Source organism: Neoarius graeffei, chromosome 7 (assembly GCF_027579695.1).
Source record: "Neoarius graeffei isolate fNeoGra1 chromosome 7, fNeoGra1.pri, whole genome shotgun sequence".
Lineage (NCBI taxonomy): Eukaryota > Metazoa > Chordata > Actinopteri > Siluriformes > Ariidae > Neoarius > Neoarius graeffei.
The window spans coordinates 40,907,020-40,920,905 of NC_083575.1; the positions used below are offsets into that span (position 1 = coordinate 40,907,020).

Genomic DNA, 13,886 nt, shown 5'->3' on the forward strand with positions numbered 1-13,886 from the left:
ATTCCACTAGATCAGCCAATCCTAACTCTAACCCTAAATCTTAATTCACTGAGGTAAATCTAGAATCACCTGATTTCAAAAAAATCACCTGTAACATTCTAAAGTCCTTCCCGCACCATATGGCGGCGCCGATCTCCGTAGCCCTCAGTCTCTCGTCTATTACATAGCTAGGGTTACAGTGGGGGGCTAGTCCTCTGGTAACCACGAGAATTTGATTCCCCACTCACATCTGTATTGCAGTGTGCCTTACCAGATGGCAGTAGGTACCATTTTTATGATGGTCTTTGGTATGACCCAACCGCGAGTAGAACTTGCAATCTCCCAATTGAGAAGTGGACATGCTAACCACTAGGCCAACTCGTGGTACCTGTAACATTAATATAACAAATGTTTATAGAGCTAAAGAAGAACTGAAGTCATTTTTAAACTTGCTTTATTTCTTAATTAACATTATTCGATTCCATTTTCCATTTTAGTAACCTTATATTGTGACTCGTATTGGCAACTAATTGCAGTAAAACATTATACTTATCGACCTATTCGGTTTTTAGCCATGTTGAATTTAGTTCGTTTGGTCCACAGCAGGCGTCGCTTATCCGTGCGATCTTCACGAGACTTGTGCGAGACTTCGAAACGTGACGTGTCAGCCAGGTGTCAGTGCCGCCATTTTGAAAACTGTTTTCCAAACGAAATATTGCACAAAAACGAGTTTGAATGACGATTACTGCCTACTTTTTTCAAACTTTCCTGATTGCTAACAAAACAAACAAAACTTCCGGCTTGATTACATCAGCATTCGAAAGAGGGCGCGCGCGTCTTTTGACAACGTTGGCAGATGTCGGTCACTTTGATTTCTGCTGTACGTTTTACTTCCGTCCTACGATGTCTCGCACAGGTCTCAGCGAATCTCATTTACGGCCATTGCTTTGACATATGGACTGATATATTACAGAGCATATTTCAAACACTCGTAACTTGCTACAGCAGTGATAAAATAGCTATCAAAAATGCATTCCTATATTTAATAAAATGAGCCAAATAGAATTTTGATAATAAAAAATTTGCCTTCAGTTCTCCTTTAATGAGTTTAGTTATATTCATTAATTAACAAGCACTCACTTTATCTTAACACCTGGTTGTTATTTCTTTAAAGTAATATTAATTTATGCAACATGCAGTAATAAAAATGAAAGTGTTTTCATTTTGCTGAGCAGCTACGAGGCCTATTTCAGTTTGGATTAAAGGCAACTCAGTGGTATGAATGAAGCGAGTGGCCTTCAGTGAATTAAGCAAAATGGATGAATTAAACTAACAATGTAATCAATAATCTTTTGAAACACTTTGGATCTACTATAATACACAATTTATATCCTGTACCCTCAGGTATGCATTTGTCTTATAATATTTTTTGTCATTTTAATTATATAATAATTTGTGATGGGCGGCACGGTGGTGTAGTGGTTAGCGCTGTCGCCTCACAGCAAGAAGGTCCGGGTTCGAGCCCCGGGGCCGGCGAGGGCCTTTCTGTGCGGAGTTTGCATGTTCTCCCCGTGTCCGCGTGGGTTTCCTCCGGGTGCTCCGGTTTCCCCCACAGTCCAAAGACATGCAGGTTAGGTTAACTGGTGACTCTAAATTGACCGTAGGTGTGAATGTGAGTGTGAATGGTTGTCTGTGTCTATGTGTCAGCCCTGTGATGACCTGGCGACTTGTCCAGGGTGTACCCCGCCTTTCGCCCGTAGTCAGCTGGGATAGGCTCCAGCTTGCCTGCGACCCTGTAGAACAGGATAAAGTGGCTAGAGATAATGAGATGAGATGAGAATAATTTGTGATTTAGGTTACATTTGCGGTATGTGCAGATACCCCATGAAATAATGGGCTCTCCCTTCTGCTCCAAGTCCAACATTCTCAGGAAATACAGGGAATTAAAAATTTCATGCACACACACAAATTCACAACCAAAGAACACCCAGTGTGTGGAAAAAAAAACCCAAAAAGACATCAAGCAAAGTTGGTCCTTCACTCTAACACAGTAACTAAATGACAGTTAATGATATACGAAGAAAAATCTGTCCATCAATCATCACTATTTGATAAAGATCCTTCCTTCCATATTCCCGTAATAATTAGGTAGAATTCCATCAACATTTTTGGTACAAATCTTATCTTCAAGTGTTATGAATATTTAATGACTGAATGAGCAATCGACACCTTCAGTCTACACTGTCTACGGTATCAGGAAGAAAAGCCGCCTTTTCATCATTCTCACCATATTCCTCACCTCCTACCTCATCTCACATACAGTATGCGTACATTTATATCAGTCTTCTTAGCCAAGTCTGACAACAAATTGGATTGAACCGGCTTGAAAATCACATTGCATTCAGTATATTTAAGTTAAGAGAACAGCTATGCTTTTTACATATTGGTTTAAAGATCATGACTGATATTATGGGATTTACCCAAGTGGATTATTAGGCCTACTTTATACTCACATCTTGGATAACAGCAAAAAGAGACGTTCTGAAGATATAGTTTACGGCTATGAACTAGACCACTAAATGTTGCCCTCAGAGATTTTATTTCACTTAGTTCTTGAATGGAAAAAATATTAACACCAAATTTAAGCCATAATCCCAAACAAACTGTTCATTTGAACTGTCCACATAACAACATGTACAGTATATACAGTGGAATCAGCAGACTGAACTGAGTACAGCAGTGGACCTAAATAAATATATTACTTTCTCATGAGAAATAAGCAAATAACCATAGAGGAATTACAGTAATGCCCATATTTGTCAAACACAGTGCTTTATAGCTTCATACAGAAGTAAGTTGCACCACACAGACTGCAGGAAACTGGTGGAATTCAAAGCTTATTTTCAAGTGGATACCGCCATCTGGTGGCGATTACAATGAATTTACTGTTAGGGCAGCCATAAAATCACTTAAAAGTCAAAGGTTTTGAGATAAAAACTGGGTCCAAAAGTCTGAGAACACAAGTGAAAATGCTTCTATTTTGCATTCTTTTCTAATTTTACACAATTTTCAAACCAGATGATAGTTAAAAACATTCCACAAAATCGAGTCATACATGAGCTGATAGCCAATTTGTGAAAAATGCTATAATAATAATAATAATAATTCTTCAAAAATAAAAGACGCACTCTTCCCACCAAATACTTTTATTCCATATTTTGTGGTTTTGTTTTCAAGCAGAGTTTTTATTTCGTCCTCGGTTTGTTCAGCTACACGCTCCGCCATTTTGTTTTTCTCTGATCACGGTACATGAGCTGATAGTCTAGTAGTAGAGTAGCCAATCAGAGCACACAATTGCTCATATCCAGTGAATGTGGATAGAATAATTATAATTATTAATAATCATCTTGAGCATATTTGACCACACACACTGTTCCCGAGAATTTCCCAAATTCAGAAAGTCCAGTTATCGTTAGGTCTGGTGATTGAGAGGCCATGTAAAACGTTTGGCTTTTTCTTGCCGTTCATGAAACCACTCTTAAATGTATTTAGAATCATGAGGAACAATGCACCCTTGGTGCTCCTTTTTTAATTTTCTTTTTGTAAATTAAACTTGTACACTGACTAGCCAATAATAATAATAATAATAATAATAATAAATTATCTCATCTCATTATCTCTAGTCGCTTTATCCTTCTACAGGGTCGCAGGCAAGCTGGAGCCTATCCCAGCTGACTACGGGCGAAAGGCGGGGTACACCCTGGACAAGTCGCCAGGTCATCACAGGGCTGACACAGACACAGACAACCATTCACACTCACATTCACACCTACGCTCAATTTAGAGTCACCAGTTAACCTAACCGGCATGTCTTTGGACTGTGGGGGAAACCGGAGCACCCGGAGGAAACCCACGCGGACAACATGCAAACTCTGCACAGAAAGGCCCTCGCCGGCCACGGGGCTCGAACCCGGACCTTCTTGCTGTGAGGCGACAGCGCTAACCACTACACCACCGTGCCGCCCATAATAAATTATATATATATATTTTTTAATTCCCCACTCACCCCTCCTTCAGGTGGTACTTTTTTCCCCTCAAGCTCGGGTCCTCTACCAGAGGCCTGGGAGTTTGAGAGTCCTGTATAGTATCTTAGCTGTTCCTAGGACTGCACTTTTCTGGACAGAGATCTCGGATGTTGTTCCTGGGATCTGTTGGAGCCACTCTCCCAGTTTAGTGGTCACTACACCGAGGGCTCCTATCACCACGGGGACCATTGTTGTCTTCATCTTCCATGTTGTTTCTGGCTCTTCTTTTAGCCCTTGATACTTCTTGAGCTTCTCAAGTTCCTTTTTCCTGATGTTCTTGTCACTTGATATTGCCACATCTATCACCACAGCCTTGTTCTCCCATTTGTACGTCAGTACCATGTCCAGTTGGTTAGCCATTACCAGTTTGTCCGTCTGTATCTGGAAGTCCCACAGGATCTTAGCTTGGTGTGTATATATATATATATATATATATATATATATATATATATATATATATATATATATATATATATACACACACACACACACAGAGTACATACATGACTGAATGAGCAATCGACACCTTCAGTCTACACTGTCTACGGTATCAGGAAGAAAAGCAAATGCCTAAAAGCATTACTATGTTTCAGCTGGCAATAATTCTTTTGACCCTGACTGATGCAGTGAGTAGCTTCTCATTTCTTAATCATATTGAAAGATGCATCCTGTGGTTGTGGAAAAGATGTTACTCTGTTTCAGAAGGGTCAAATTATTGGCCTGCATCAAGCAAAGAAACAAACAAACAACCAGGGAGACTGCTAATATTACTGGAAGTGGGTCCAACATTTTATTCAAACCTGGAAGGATAGTTTCTTCGACTTTGTGGAAGAAATGTGGTCAGAAAAAAAAACACCACAGAAGAACTCACAACTATGTTTAATAGTGAAAGTAAGAGCATTTCTACATGTACAATGCGATGAGAACTCACAGGATTGAGACTGAACAGTGAGTAAGGTTAATCAGGAGAAAAGGCTTCAGTGTGCTAGGGAGCATAAAGATTGGACTTTGGAGCAATGGAAAAAGGTCATGTGGTTTAGTAAGTCTGGAGTTTCCCTATTCCTGAGTGATAGGTGTATCAGGGTAAGAAACGAATCGCATGAATCGATACACCCATCATGCACAGTGGCCACTGTAAAGCCTCTGGAGGCAGTGTTATGATCTGGGGTTGCTTCAATTGGTCAGGTCAAGGCTCAGCAACGTTGTGGCAATAAAATGAAGTCAGCTGAACCTGAATGGACTGAATGACCAGGTTATCACATCAATGGGCTTTTCCTTCCCTGATGGCATGGGCATAAAATTAGGGCTCAGATAGTGAGATTGGTTCAGGGAGCACGAGGAACCATTTTCACACCTGAATTGGCCACCACAGAGTCCTGACCCTAACCCCATTGAAAGTCTTTGAGATGTGCTGGAGGAGACTTTACAGAGTGGTTTGACTCTCCTATCAAGACGAGCTCAGCGAAAAACTAATGCAACTCTGGACAGAAATAAATGTTGTGACATTGCATAAAGTTGTTGAAATAATTACGATGTGCATTCGCTGTGGCATCAAAGATAAAAGTGGTGCACTGAAATATTAGTGTGCAAGTGTTTTGTTTTTGGCCAGGCAGTGTCATTTAGTGTATTTATTCCTGCAGAGCACACAGTGGACCTGATTAATCATATGTAATGGAAACTCATATCCTGGAGAAAGCATCACATTTAATAGTCAATATTTAATAGACAACAGACATTGCGTTGATGGCATACTTCAGTTCTCCCCAAGTGTAAACACGATTATGCACCAGACTCTGTTTCACACCTCCAGTGAGAATCATTCAGATACCTTCCTGTACAAACATGCTGAGACCTTCAGTAATGTGATTAATTAACTGATGTAGTATCTGATATGGCGGCACGGTGGTGTAGTGGTTAGCGCTGTCGCCTCACAGCAAGAAGGTCCTGGGTTCGAGCCCCGGGGCCGGCGAGGGCCTTTCTGTGTGGAGTTTGCATGTTCTCCCCGTGTCCGCATGGGTTTCCTCCAGGTGCTCTGGTTTCCCCCACAGTCCAAAGACATGCAGGTTAGGTTAACTGGTGACTCTAAATTGAGCGTAGGTGTGAGTGTGAATGGTTGTCTGTGTCTATGTGTCAGCCCTGTGATGACCTGGCGACTTGTCCAGGGTGTACCCCGCCTTTCGCCCATAGTCAGCTGGGATAGGCTCCAGCTTGCCTGCAACCCTGTAGAAGGATAAAGCAGCTAGAGATAATGAGATGAGATGAGTATCTGATATAAATTGTTTCAATATGGCCATCTTTTCCTTTCTTCTTCTGAACTTGTACACACATAGGACCTCATATGCACCTTAGAGCTACTGTTCCTGTGTAACAGCTTGTAAGTGCAGTCAGAGCTACAAGTTGTCTGTTCTCCAAAGCTGGTCAAAGACTCATTTGGTCTTCTTTCATCTTTCTGGCTGTGTGAGTGGAATTAATACTTTTTCTTGCACTTTCTGCTGCAATTGAAGCCAAAAGTTTATATACACCGAGGCTAAAGACATTGAACACAAATCTGGCGGCACGGTAGTGTAGTGGTTAGCACTGTCGCCTCACAGCAAGAAGGTTCTGGGTTCGTACCCAGCGGCCTACGAGGGCCTTTCTGTGTGGACTTTGCATGTTCTCCCTGTGCGGGTTTCCTCCCATAGTCCAAAGATATGCAGGTTAGGTTAATTGGTGGCTCTAAATTGACTGTTAGTGTGAATGGTTGTTTGTGTCTCTGTGTGTGTCAGCCATGCGCTGAGCTGGCAACTTGTCCAGGGTGTAGCCTGCTTCTCACCCATGGTCAGCTGGGGGAGGCTCCTGCTTGCCCCCCGTGACCCCGCATGGGATAAGCGGTTACAGATAAAACAAAACAAGCAAACACGAATCCTGGCTCGGCTGATGGCTTCACTCCGCCTCCCTACGCACCTGATGACTTCACCTACCCACCCTGTCTATTGACTTGGCTGAGGACAACACTCACTCCCTCCGTTCAGCTGAGGATGTTGCACCGCCCCTGTTCGTCAAAGGCTGTCCTTCCTTTGCCGTCACGGTCACTCAGCCTCTGGCCTCATCATGGTCACTGCTCTCCCCAGGTGTCCAGGCACTCCTAAGTTTGGCCACTTCAGCAGCTGCACTTTTTTGGGGGGAGGAATGTCACATCCACCATAGACAGTTCCTCCCTAGACCACCAAAGGGCACCCTTACTCAAATTTTTTTCTTTTACATTTCTTCTTTGGGCAGCACGGTGGTGTAGTGGTTAATGCTGTCGCCTCACAGCAAGAAGGTCCAGGTTCAAGCCCCGTGGCCGGCGAGGGCCTTTCTGTGCGGAGTTTGCGTGTTCTCCCCGTGGGTTTCCTCCAGGTGCTCCAGTTTCCCCCACAGTCCAAAGACATGCAGGTTAGGTTAACTGGTGACTCTAAATTGGCCACAAGTGTGAATGGTTGTCTCTGTGTCCACCCTGTGATGACCTGGCGACTTGTCCAGGGTGTACCCCGCCTTTCGCCTGTAGTCAGCTGGGATAGGCTCCAGCTTGCCTGCGACCCTGTAGAACAGGATAAAGCGGCTAGAGATAATGAGATGAGATGGTTGTCTGCCTCACTTCCTGCATTCGTGCACACCTGTTTTGTGTTCCTCTGATAGTTACTATATTTAGGTTCTGCGTTTTCCCTCCTTGGTTATACAGCATACAACAAATATTGTATTTACTGTTAGGTTCTATTTGCACCATTGTCATGTTGAGTTTTGGGCTTTGCCTTAATCTATGGTTCTTTTCCAGTCTGATTTTGTATTTAGTTGCTTATTCCATTAAACACTGCAATTGCATCCGACTCCTTGGATTTCCTGACAACAGCCCTCGCCACTTACTTACTTTTCAATGTTTCTTTTATCAACACTTTGATTTTTCACATTGCCCACTGTCTGGTGGTGACCTACAGGCCTGTGAATACATGCCCTTAGCACAGTTGAGTGGTTCTCTCTCAATACTGTTCTCTCCAACACTGATCTTGCACAGTTAGCTAGACTCTGCTAACAATTGTGCTAAGGGGTTAGAATTGTGCCTCCTTTCATTTTCCCATAACTCCATAGAGTGGGGCCTCCCTGAGTGCTTCATCTCATTTCAGCAGCCTCTGCAGCCTTCTGGACCACTATGTGGTACCATCACTACACTTTTTTCAGGCTCAGCAATGACTAATGACCAGCAAAAGCAGCAGAGTAAATTATCAGAGTTGCACCACTTTTGCCCCTTTTCCACCAAAGCAGTTCCAGGGCTGGTTCAGGGCCAGTGCTTAGTTTGGAACCGGGTTTTCTGTTTCCACTGACAAAGAACTGACTCTGGGGCCAGAAAAACCGGTTCCAGGCTAGCACCAACTCTCTGCTGGGCTAGAGGAAAGAACCACTTACGTCAGCGGGGGAGACAGAGTTGTTAAGACTAACAACAAAAAGACCGTGAAAGATCGCCATTTTTAAGCGACGAGAAGCAGCAGCTGTACAAACGCAAAGTCATCCTTTATTATTGTTGTTATTGTTGCTGCTGCTTCTTCTGTGTTGTTTTTGCTTCGATATTCGCGCCAAGGTTTATGCAAACGTAGCGACGTAACTGACGTATACAGCGACGTAATGACGTGGCTTCCCTTAGCACCGCGAGCTATGGAAAAGCAAAGTGGTTCTCAGCTGGCTCGCAAGTTGAACGAGTTGTGAACCAGCCCTGGAACTGCTTTTGTGGAAAAGGGGTATTTCAGGATTCAAACAAGCCAAGACAGCAATGCCCAAAACCCAAACGGGCCCAAATGTACAGAAAGATTTGGCACCTTTGGTCAGGTTATGTACACCTGTCCCCTTGGAGTAAAGAGCATGTTGGGGATTCCAATCAATTTGTCCAAGAGACAGTCCTGAATGCAAGATTGCTTAGTATGCAGGTCTTTTATGCTCAAAAGGCAGAAACTACAGTACTATTTGGACTGGACAACAATTATTCAATCATCAAATCTATTGTCTCAAATTGAGAGAAATAATTGGCACTCTTGTCCAACTTACTGGCACCTGGCCTCTCAGAGTGAATACCAGGTTCAGAACTGAACCAGCTGTTCCAGATGCACTCCTGAATGCAACAGCTTGTAGCACATAGGCCTTGTATGCACACAAACTACAGTAGTATTTAGATTGGATAGTGTTGATTCGATCAGGTCAGTTGATAATTTACCATTGATGGCACAGACAAACTGTCTAAACAGTGACTGGTCAACTGGGTGGTGGACATCACCTGGGCCTACAGATGGTCTGGATGACCAGCCCCATCTGTGCGACATGCCACACCACAATGAGCGTTTCCTTATCTGTATTAATGAGAGGCATGGTGCTCCAGAAAGTCTGTACTACCCCTGGCAGTTAGAAAATATACTGTATGTACATGTGTGTGTGTAAAAATATGAACACCGGATAACCACCAGGACTCCTTGTCATTCAGAACAGGAACTCAAGAGTACCCTCCAGGGAATGCTGGCAGTATGACAAATGGTATTAATATCAAATACTACATCATATGGTTACTTTGAGACTTTGACTTTGTTCAAGGTCTCAGCATTCATGCACAAGAAGGTTTTCAGGTGATTCACAATTTCAGTGACAGTTATCTGGTACTCATAAAGCGACAATTACACGAGTAACAAGTGACGTTAAGCACTGATGTTGGGTTAGGAGGCCTGCTACAGAGTCAGCATTCCAGTTCATCCCATGTGTGTTCAGTGGGGTTGAGGTCAGGGCTCTTATGCAGGTAACCTGAGCTCTTCCACTCCAGTTCTGGGAAATGTCTTCACAGACCTTGCTTTGTGTACAGGGGCATCATCAGGCTGATGGAACATGTCGGAGTCCCTTACTTCCAGTGAAATCATAATGTTACCAAGTACCAAGACATTCGAGACAACCGTAGACTTCCAACTTTGTGGCAGAAATTTGGAGAAGGCCCACGGATGGGTGCGATGGTCAGGTGTCCACAAAATTTTGGTCATATCCTGCATAATTACATTATGCATTGTTATCTTAATGCTCAAAGACTCAATAATTTCTTAAATATTTATTGACTGATATTTTTGTTATTGTCTTTTGTGAAAGTTTAATGTTGGTTTCACTACAAAGATTTGGATCTGTATTGTATAAATCAGACCAGTAAAACGTACACCCCTACTGGTGTCCACCATCTTCTACAGCTAAGCATATAGCACCACCCCCTCCACAGACAATAAGACCGATAGTATACAGCTCTGTATATACATATATTAAAGATCAACCAAACAGTAGCAATACAGTAGAAAATTCAAGAGAAATCATTTAAAAAAAAAAAAAAAAAAGAGAGCGAGGTCAGTGTATGGTTGTGCAAACATGCAGTCATTGACAGAGTGTAATTGTTTTAAAACTAAGCAAGGAGATGTGTGTTGACAGGTCCGTCTTTCTCACATTAGCTAATGATCAGAATAAGCAAGAAATATTAAGGAACAATACAAAAAGGGAAATTTCTTTATCAGCCAAGGACTATACTAGAGACAGGAGAACAGGGCTTTCTATTTCCAATTCATGAAAAGAGCAAGGAAAAATATGAATCGAGAGATTTAAAGCCTAGATCATGCACACAGTTGGTAAGTGATTTTTTTTATTATTATTAATGCCCTAAGCCACATTTAAAAAAACAAACAAACAAACAAAAAACAAACCAAACACTTGCTGTTAAGGTAAACAGGGATCCATTACAAGCATCCAAAGAGTGTAAGAGGATTTAAATCATTGTATATAAAATGTATGAGTGTATGAAAATATTTTATTTGTAAATACTCTGAATTTGTAGATTTCAATTTTTAACCATTCACATATTTTTGTACCTTTTTCTGACTTTAAAGAGCTTCTAGTCAAGGCACACACTTCACTGATGAAGGCAGTGTGAAGGATGTGTATCAGAGCATATAAACAAATGACAGAGAAAGAGAAAGCTACAATAGGAGCTATTATTTCTAGATTCATAATGAGACCAAGAAACGTGCACCTACAGATTTAAATTACAGTGAATTAAAGTTAATTTAAAGGGATAAATCAACAGTGAGCACCTGTAATCTTACTGGGATGAACAGCAAAAAATGATGAAACATTCAGTGCCATGAATATTTTTAAATGCAGCCCAATAAGTTAGAACAGATTTGTGTGTGAGAGAGAGAGAGGCACGCCAGCAATTCAGTAACACTTCCTGAAAGCTTGTATCCATAATAGAATGCAAATGCATCTCGAACATGTTGTACACCCAACCACAGAGCTGGGCCAATTCTGCTCTCCTGGACTCCCAGCCAGATAATGCTTTTGCAGTTTTCAGAAGCAAGTTAATATTTTTGAGCAGCTGCAATGTCCTATTCCACACATAATAATGAATTGTGGCATAAACTAAGAATACATTTACTGCATTATAAAAAAGGTTACATAGGAAGTGTTATGCAAAATTCTTTTAGTCTCCACCATCTTAAACTAACCTGCCGTTTTGCAGAACACTACTACATGGTGCCTGAACACATAAAATCAGTTAAAATACTGACCAGGAGAGTCTCTTTTCGAAAATCTTTACTACTCATGGTACTCAAAAAGATGTGCGGCCAAATTGAATTCAAATCTAAAAATCACGGGCTGATTAAGAGTTATGCTTTGCAGTATTGCTACATTTTGGCAAAAGCAAAAATAAATAAACAAACAAACAGAAAAAAGCATATAGTTTGTAGAGTGAAGAATAATGGCACAATTTGTTAAATATTTACTCAACCTCCAAAAAAAGAGACAAGAGACAAGCAAACAAGTCAACAATCTACAGATTAGAATTAAAATGTACAGAAAATCCTGAGAGTTGAACCAAGTGTCTCTCAAATATTAAAAATACATTCAAGTCATGAATGAATTTGGCTTGATAAATGTCAAGTAACTGACAAACCTGTCTGTGTTGTGGTAGAAATGTGCAACACTAAGTTTAAAGTTAGAAATGAGTAAATAGGTTTACATTTCCATGCTTACACTTTCCACAAATGGGTAAAGGTCAATATCACACCTTTTAATAAACATACTTGAAAGTGAGAAATTATCATTCATTACTACTAAACATCTTTGTGTGTATTATCGCTTCACTCGGCTGTGATATATATGTTTTTTTTTCCCCCCACCACTCATCTTCGCACCATTGTGTAATATCCTATATTATATATAGAAGATATGAAGTTTATTTTCGAGTGGTGAATGTATACATCACGAATGAGATATTTTTCAACACGAAAAGATAAACTTCATATCTTTGCGCCACCATGTAATGCTCTTTATATTATATGGACACATTGACAAAAAATACGCCAGTTAATTAAAAGAATTTTAAATTTGAACCGGTTCACCATTTTGACAACGTGCGTCCAGTTAGCGAGAAAACACTGGGAGTGACATCATCGAGATCATCACGAGTGATGTCAGAAAACAGGTCACTCAGATCCGTGATATTCCGAATGAAAAATACAAGTTTTTCAACATGAGAAGATAAACTTTATATTTTCTAGCCAACGTGTGATGTTCTTTTTATTATATAGACACATTCACAAACAAAAAGCACGCAAGTTAATCAAAACACTTCATCGATTTCCTCATGAAGGATGATATTGGAAAATGTGTTACTCAATGTCCCGGATGTAGTTGGTATGAAAAATATGAGTGGTGTATTTCCCTGATGGAAACATCGCTTGCAGAAGTGTTTAGACTTAAATGGAGCATATGTAGAGAAATAGCTTTGTTATTTTCATAAATAAAGATTTTTTTTCATTCGTCTTAGAACTTTTTGACTTACCCTCGTGTGTGTGTCTGTATAGGCTAATTTCATATGAGAGATGTGGGCAGGACGTACACATCAGTGCAGAGACAAATAGGACGTATACTCTGTCAACTATATGTGAACAATGACAAACTCTTTAAACAAAAAGTGTGTAATTTACATTGGAACCTAAATGGGAGTAATGGAAAAGGGCTATATCCATGTCAAAGATACTCCAATAGGGGAATCAAAATTGAGGTCAAACTAAAATACTGCCAAATGTCCAGTGGCCCAATCATATAAAAGTCTTAGATTCTCTTAATCCAATGCTGAATAAAGATCAAACCTGTGTTACAACTAATCAAAGTTAGTTGTTTTGCCTCCTTGAGACATTATCTAGAAATAAATTAATTATACTTGTATAAATCAGGGCCTACATTTAGGTTCTGAATCTATATTAACCACTCAGTCTGCATACATGTTCAACTGAACGACGTGATGTTGCTCTAAATGCTCACTAAAAACAAATTAGACACAAAACAAAAGACACAGGAGACCCATAAGAACAGATAAAGGTCCATTTCAGAAATCCTACGTGAAAATGATCAGCAGGTGCTCATGAGGGGTTAGAGTTTGTTCCCTAAAGACTAAAGGACTTTCCACCCACTATGGTATCCTACAGTGACCTCCAAAGAAAGTTATGAAAATTATGAGATTGTTCTTGAGTACAGAATCATACAGTGAAGAAGAAAGAATCCATGTTGGTTTTTTATGAGAAACCGCAGAGAGAGTGGAGAGGTGAGAGGCTGGATCCTTTCTCCGACTCCAATGGGTAAACCCACTGATTGGCCCAGAACACTGCTGAGTCAGAGGCCTTGGATAGTACCACACAGCCAAACAGCCCCTTAAAACAGCTGGATCATTGACTCTCTTGACTTGCCAACACCGATCCATTTCACTGGCCCAGATAAGGAAACAGTTAGAAAATGTTTGTG

The 13,886-nt window shown here is 40.9% G+C and overlaps 1 protein-coding gene across 2 annotated transcripts in view; it reads right to left on the reverse strand.

Annotated features, from left to right (window-relative positions):
- Positions 1-5,751: 5,751 nt before the first annotated feature.
- adss2 (adenylosuccinate synthase 2) overlaps positions 5,752-13,886 on the reverse strand; it is an 81,192-nt gene continuing 73,057 nt past the window's right edge. For both annotated transcript variants that reach the window (XM_060925647.1, XM_060925649.1), the window contains exon 13: positions 5,752-13,849. In XM_060925647.1, the coding sequence (XP_060781630.1) occupies positions 13,797-13,849 (53 nt within the window). In that variant the 3' untranslated portion in view covers positions 5,752-13,796. The remainder of the gene's footprint in view (positions 13,850-13,886) is intronic.